The sequence below is a fragment of the Coregonus clupeaformis genome, chromosome 16, assembly GCF_020615455.1.
Source record: "Coregonus clupeaformis isolate EN_2021a chromosome 16, ASM2061545v1, whole genome shotgun sequence".
Lineage (NCBI taxonomy): Eukaryota > Metazoa > Chordata > Actinopteri > Salmoniformes > Salmonidae > Coregonus > Coregonus clupeaformis.
The window spans coordinates 9719409-9726908 of record NC_059207.1 but is presented as its reverse complement, the minus strand read 5'-3'; the positions used below and the strand labels follow the sequence as shown (position 1 = coordinate 9726908).

Sequence of the window (7500 nt, the reverse complement as noted above, 5' to 3'; positions counted from 1 at the left end):
AAAGGTCCTTCACCCTGACAGTCTAGACCAGTATTAAGGTCCTTCACCCTGACAATCTAGACCAGTGTAAAGGTCCTTCACCCTGACAGTCTAGACCAGTATTAAGGTCCTTCACCCTGACAGTCTAGGCCAGTCCATAGATTAGTAGATGTGTTATGTCTATGGGGGTTGTTACACAGACTAAGCCTACTCATTGAGTTATCCTTGGAACCTCTCTCCCCTTCTCCCCCTCACCCCCCTTTCTCCCTCACCCCCCTCTCTCCCTTCTCCCCCATCTCTCCCTCACCCCCCTCTCCCGCACCCCCTGTCCCCCTTCTCTCCCTCACCCCCCTCTCTCCCTTCTCTCCCCTGTCTCCCCCCTCTCTCCCTCACCCCCTCTCTCCCTCACCCCCCTCTCTCCCTCTCCCCCGTCTCTCCCTCACCCCCCTCTCTCCCTCTTACCCCTCTCTCCCTCACCACCTCTCTCCCTCATCCCCCTTCCTCCCTTCTCTCCCCTGTTCCCCCCTCCCCCCACCATCAGAACAACTTCCCAGCCAGTAGTAAGCCTCGTCTGCAGGACCTGAAGTCTACTGTGGATCTGCTGACTAGCATCACCTTCTTCAGATTGAAGGTACGGAAATAAGTGTTAGTGTCACACACACACACTCGCACGCACGCACACACACACACAGACACACACACAGAGACAGACGCACACACGCACACACACACATACACACAGACAGACACACGGGCACGAACACACACACACATAGTTGACCAATCCTGTTCCAGTGGTGTCAGGCTGGTAGTGCTGAGCGATTTGTAGTTTTTGAGGTCGTTTCAATTTCGATTATTTTTTATACATTAAATGCGCTATGCATTATGTGGGTTGAATGCTGTAACAACACAGAATAAAACAATTAGTAAAAGTCCCATGATGGTAGTGACTGTCCATTACTGCTTATCACTTATTAACCATCATTTGCACTATGCATAGATTAGTAGATGTGTTATGTCTATGGGGGTTGTTACACAGACTAAGCCTACTCATTGAGTTATCCTTGGAACCTCTCTCCCCTTCTCTCCCTCACCCCCCTTTCTCCCTCACCCCCCTCTCTCTGTGCGTGTGTGGTCCTCTGTAGCTCAGCTGGTAGAGCACGGCGCTTGTAACGCCAAGGTAGTGGGTTCGATCCCCAGGACCACCCATACACAAAAATGTATGCACGCATGACTGTAAGTCGCTTTGGATAAAAGGGTCTGCTAAATGGCATATTATTTATTTTTATCATTTATTCACATTACTTTGCTTCAATAAAATATTTGTCTTTATTTGATGGCTTTATTATTTAATTCCAAGTCATCATCTCATCTCTACAGAGCTGCTGCCTATGCTGTCTGACTAAATCACTATTTTAGTAGTTCTTCAAAGTAAATAAAGGTATACATTTATGACTGCTGAATACCAACTATCAGTCACTTAGATCATGTATCTTCAGGTATAGATACCATGTGAAGCAACTGCTCTCTTTCCCTCTCAATCACTCATTCTTCTGTCTCTTTTACATAGCCGGCGTGAAAGAAACACAGACCGGAGAAGTAGGCAGACAATGGATTCTGGTCATTAAGCCCGTTTCCATCCACAGTTTTTATGCGAGTAAGATATGTTACATATACTGCACTGCTGGAGCTAGAGACACAAGCATTTAGCTAGGTATTACTGCACTGCTGGAGCTAGAAACACAAGCATTTCGCTACACCCGCAATAACATCTGCTAAACATGTGTATGTGACAAATAAAATTTGATTTGATTTTATGTAAAGTCATAGAGCTGTGATAGAAAAAGGATGTTTCAGTACAATTTTATATATACACATTACCAGTTAAAAGTTTTAGAACACCTACTCATTCAAGGGTTTATTTTTATTTTTACTATTTTCAACATTGTAGAATAATAGTGAAGACATCAAAACTATGAAATAACACATGGAATCATGTAGTAACCATAAAAGTGTTAAACAAATCAAAATATATTTTATATTTGAGATTCTTCAAATAGCCACCCTTTGACTTGATGACAGCTTTGCACACTCTTCGCATTCTCTCAACACGCTTCACCTAGAATGCTTTTCCAACAGTCTTGAAGGAGTTCCCACATATGCTGAGCACTTGTGGGCTGCTTTTCCTTCACTCTGCAGTCCGACTCATCCCAAACCATCTCAATTGGTTGAGGTCGGGGGATTGTGGAGGCCAGGTCATCTGATGCAGCACTCCATCACTCTCCTTCTTGGTAAAATAGCCCTTACACAGCCTGGAGGTGTGTTGGGTCATTGTCCTGTTGAAAAACAAATGATAGTCCCACTAAGCCTAAACCAGATGGGATGGTGTATTGCTGCAGAATGCTGTGGTAGCCATGCAGGTTAAGTGTGCCTTGAATTCTAAATAAATCACAAACTGTGTCACCAGCAAAGCACCCCCACACCATAACACCTCCTCCTCCATGCTTTACGGTGGAAAATACACATGCAGAGATCCTCCGTTCACCCACACCACGTCTCACAAAGACACGGCGGTTGGAACCAAAAATCTCAAATTTGGACTCCAGACCAAAGGACAGATTTCCACCGGTCTAATGTCCATTGCTCGTGTTCCTTGGCCCAAGCAAGTCTCTTCTTATTATTGGTCTCCTTTAGTAGTGGTTTCTTTGCAGTAATTCGACCATGAAGAACTGATTCACAGTCCCCTCTGAACAGTTGATGTTGAGATGTGTCTGTTACTTGAACTCTGTGAAGCATTTATTTGGCCTCCAATTTCTGAGGCTGGTAACTCTAATGAACTTATCCTCTGCAGCAGAGGTAACTCTGGGTCTTCCATTCCTGTGGCGGTCCTCATGAGAGCCAGTTTCATCATAGCACTTGATGGTTTTTGTGACTGCACTTGAAGAAACTTCTTCAAAGTTCTTGAAATTTTCCGGATTGACTGACCTTCATGTCTTAAAGTAATGATGGACTGTCATTTCTCTTTGCTTATTTGAGCTGTTCTTGCCATAATATGGACTTGGTCTTTTACCATATTGGGCTATCTTCTGTATACCCCTCACAACCGATTGGCTCAAACGCATTAAGAAGGGAAAAAATTCCACAAATTAACTTTTAACAAGGCACACCTGTTAATTGAAATGCATTCCAGGTGACTACCTCATGAAGCTGGTTGAGAGAATGCCAAGAGTGTGCAAAGCTCTCAAGGCAAAGGGTGGCTATTTGAAGAATCTCAAATATAAAATATATTTTGATTTGTTTAACACTTTTTTTGGTTACTACATGATTCCATCTGTGTTATTTCATAGTTTTGATGTCTTCGCTATTATTCTACAATGTAGAAAATAGTAAAAAATAAAGAAAAACCCTTGAATGAGTAGGTGTTCTAAAACTTTTGACCGGTAGTGTATTTAATAATATATAATATACAAATATTGATATAATAACCATCATATCGAAGTAAACTTGGAGTTACGCAATGATATGGTGTGTGGTCCTCCCACTACGACTCTGGAAAGCATGCAGTTTATTAGGCTACAGAATATGAAACAACTTATGAACTTCACAGGGTGGTGAAAGTGCATGGGGATCTTGATGCTCCTTTCCAATAAATATTGAGGGTCTTATTCTGGTGATGATTGATGCTTGACTGCCGTTTGACAAATACAAATATTCTCTCTCTTATCCATAAGACCAGTGGTTCCCAAACTGTGGGGTGTGCCCTCTAGGGGGGGGCGTGAGGGATATGCCTTTTTTTTTTAAAGGTACTCAGTCTGGCTTTCAACTTACTCCTGAAAGTGTGAAAACTCCTGAAGTTTCGAAATTGGGTAGTGCATCATCAGTTTTCCTTCCTTAGAGAGATATTTATAACTTGTCAGAAATGTCCAGATCAACTAGCCCATGTCAGCTAATGTTTTTTTAGCCCATAGATTTTGTTGTGATGGTTGAGTCACTCAAATATCACATGAATACATATTAGACACGACAAAACGTATAGAATTGCAAGAGAATGAACTTTAAAACTGCACAATTTTCTCTGCACCCCATGACAGAATGTGTAGAATTGCAGGAAATAAGCTTTAAACCTGCTACATTTTCTCTCCACCAACAAGAGGGGTGTGAACAGTTAGTGTCATGAACAGTGCTTGTGCCCATAGAAATAAACGTGGCACGCGTGGGTGGTGGGGGGTTCCCCAAAGGTCTGGGAACCCCTGTAGTAGACTATCTTTACCTATGAGCTGTTGGCTAGAGAGCAGGTGCCAAGACCTGAGTAGGCACATTTGCTATTTAACGCAACACTATTGGTGGAGTTGAAAATGCATGGAAACACATTGAACTTTGGATTTTATATTCAGTAAAGGAAAACTTAAGCGAAAAGGTACATTTTGTGTGCACTACGTCATCACCCGCTGATTTTTTTTTATCAGCAACAAGTTTGTTTGGTGGGAACACACCACTGGTGGAAAAATTTGAATTTTTTCTTTATGCTGATTTTAGAATATTCGGATGAAAATCTGTCTCCAATTGGATGGAAACCTAGCTAATGTAGTTAATTACCACGTTTTCTGCGCTAAACTATGTAGAATATTGGCCTGTTGGAAAATACAACTCCCGACTACATCGCACAGTTCAGGCTGGATCTGATTTATCTCTACAGAAACTGTGCAATGTGCTCATTCAGCTCACAGAAAAAACCAGAATGAAATGGAATTCAAATAATAGAATTGACCTCAGCACTAAAGGCTGGACAATAACAGTTAACACTAACATCCAGATTACTCACTATATTGATCCAGCAGGGATGGGAGCTTGTGTGTGTGTGTGTGTGTGTGTGTGTGTGTGTGTGTGTGTGTGTGTGTGTGTGTGTGTGTGTGTGTGTGTGTGTGTGTGTGTGTGTGTGTGTGTGTGTGTGTGTGTGTGTGTGTGTGTGTGGGGATGTAGCTCAGTTGGTAGAGCATGACGTTTGCAACACCAGGGTTGTGGGTTCGATTCCCACAGGGGGCCAGTATGGATTTTTTTTTAAATAATAATAATGTATGCACTCACTAACTGTAAGTCGCTCTGGATAAGAGCGTCTGCTAAATGACTAAAATGTAAATGTGTGTGTGTGTAGTTTTGAGTTCGTTCATTGATATGAGTGTTCACATACAGTAGCCTGAGTAACATGTTTTACTGTGTTGAGGTGTTTAAATGCACTTTAGATTTGTTTGATTTCAGGTAGTGTCTCACTGCCTGAATGTACAGTATGTCTGTCTGTCTGTCTGTCTGTCTGTCTGTCTGTCTGTCTGTCTGTCTGTCTGTCTCTCTATCTGACTGTCTCTCTGTCTGTCTGTCTGTCTGTCTGTCTGTCTGTCTGTCTGTCTGTCTGTCTGTCTGTCTGTCTGTCTGTCTGTCTGTCTGTCTCTCTATCTGACTGTCTCTCTGTCTGACTGTCTGTCTGTCTGTCTGTCTGTCTGTCTGTCTGTCTGTCTGTCTGTCTGTCTCTCTATCTGACTGTCTCTTTGTCTGACTGTTTCTCTGTCTGACTGTCTCTCTGTATGTCTGACTGTCTCTCCGATTTCTCTCTGTCTGACCGTCTGTCTGTCTCTCTGTCTGAATGTCTCTATGTCCGTCTGTCCCTCTGTCTGACTGTCCCTCTGTCTGACTGTCCCTCTGTCTGACCGTCTCTCTGTCTGACCGTCTCTCTGTCTGACTGTCTCCCCTGTGGGTATGTCTCTCTGCCTGACTGTCTCTCTGTCTGACTGTCTCTGTCTGACTGTCTCTGTCTGACTCTCTGTCTGACTATCTCTCTGTCTGTCTGTCTGTCTGTCTGTCTGTCTGTCTGTCTGTCTGTCTGTCTGTCTGTCTGTCTTTGTCTGACTGTCTCTCTGGTTGACTGTCTCTCTGTCTGTCTGACTCTCTGTCTGTCTCTGTCTCTCTGTCTGTCTGCCTGTCTGTCTGTCTGTCTGTCTGTCTGTCTGTCTGTCTGTCTTTTTGTCTGACTGTCTCTCTGGTTGACTGTCTCTCTGTCTGACTGTCTCTCTGTCTGACTCCCCCCTGTGGGTCTGTCTCTCTGCCTGACTGTCTCTCTATCTGTCTGTCTGTCTTTGTCTGACTGTCTCTCTGTCTGTCTGACTGTCTCTCTCTGTCTGTCTGTCTCTGTCTGACTGTCTCTCTATCTGTCTGTCTGTCTTTGTCTGACTGTCTGTCTGTCTGTCTGTCTGTCTGTCTGTCTGTCTGTCTGTCTGTCTGTCTGTCTGTCTGTCTGTCTGTCTGTCTTTGTCTGACTGTCTGTCTGTCTCTGTCTGCCTGTCTCTCTGTCTCTGTCTGACTGTCTCTCTATCTGTCTGTCTTTGTCTGTCTGTCTGTCTGTCTGTCTGTCTGTCTGTCTGTCTGTCTGTCTGTCTTTGTCTGACTGTCTGTCTGTCTTTGTCTGACTGTCTGTCTGTCTCTCTGTCTGACTGTCTCCCTGTCTGTCTCTTTGTCTGACTGTTTCGCTGTCTGACTGTCTCTCTGTATGTCTGACTGTCTCTCCGATTTCTCTCTGTCTGACCGTCTGTCTCTCTGTCTGAATGTCTCTATGTCCGTCTGTCCCTCTGTCTGACTGTCCCTCTGTCTGACTGTCCCTCTGTCTGACCGTCTCTCTGTCTGACCGTCTCTCTGTCTGACTGTCTCCCCTGTGGGTATGTCTCTCTGCCTGACTGTCTCTCTGTCTGACTGGGAGACAGTCAGACAGTCTCTGTCTGACTATCTCTCTGTCTGTCTCTGTCTCTCTGCCTGTCTGTCTGTCTGTCTCTGTCTGTCTGTCTGTCTGTCTTTGTCTGACTGTCTCTCTGGTTGACTGTCTCTCTGTCTGACTGTCTCTCTGTCTGACTGTCTCCCCTGTGGGTCTGTCTCTCTGCCTGACTGTCTCTCTATCTGTCTGTCTGTCTTTGTCTGACTGTCTCTCTGTCTGTCTGTCTTTGTCTGACTGTCTGTCTGTCTCTGTCTGCCTGTCTCTCTGTCTGTCTGTCTCTGTCTGACTGTCTCTCTATCTGTCTGTCTGTCTTTGTCTGACTGTCTGTCTGTCTGTCTGTCTGTCTGTCTGTCTGTCTGTCTGTCTGTCTGTCTGTCTGTCTGTCTGTCTTTGTCTGACTGTCTGTCTGTCTCTGTCTGCCTGTCTCTCTGTCTCTGTCTGACTGTCTCTCTATCTGTCTGTCTTTGTCTGTCTGTCTGTCTGTCTGTCTGTCTGTCTGTCTGTCTGTCTGTCTGTCTTTGTCTGACTGTCTGTCTGTCTTTGTCTGACTGTCTGTCTGTCTCTCTGTCTGACTGTCTCCCTGTCTGTCTCTTTGTCTGACTGTTTCGCTGTATGTCTGACTGTCTCTCCGATTTCTCTCTGTCTGACCGTCTGTCTCTCTGTCTGAATGTCTCTATGTCCATCTGTCCCTCTGTCTGACTGTCCCTCTGTCTGACTGTCCCTCTGTCTGACCGTCTCTCTGTCTGACCGTCTCTCTGTCTGACTGT

General features: G+C 44.6%; 1 protein-coding gene across 1 annotated transcript in view; it reads left to right on the top strand.

Annotated features, from left to right (window-relative positions):
• LOC123492718 (protein unc-13 homolog B-like) overlaps nt 1-7500 on the top strand; it is a 105806-nt gene that overhangs the window by 38617 nt on the left and 59689 nt on the right. The window contains exon 14 of the mRNA XM_045225610.1: nt 521-610. Within this exon, the coding sequence (XP_045081545.1) occupies nt 521-610 (90 nt within the window). The remainder of the gene's footprint in view (nt 1-520; nt 611-7500) is intronic.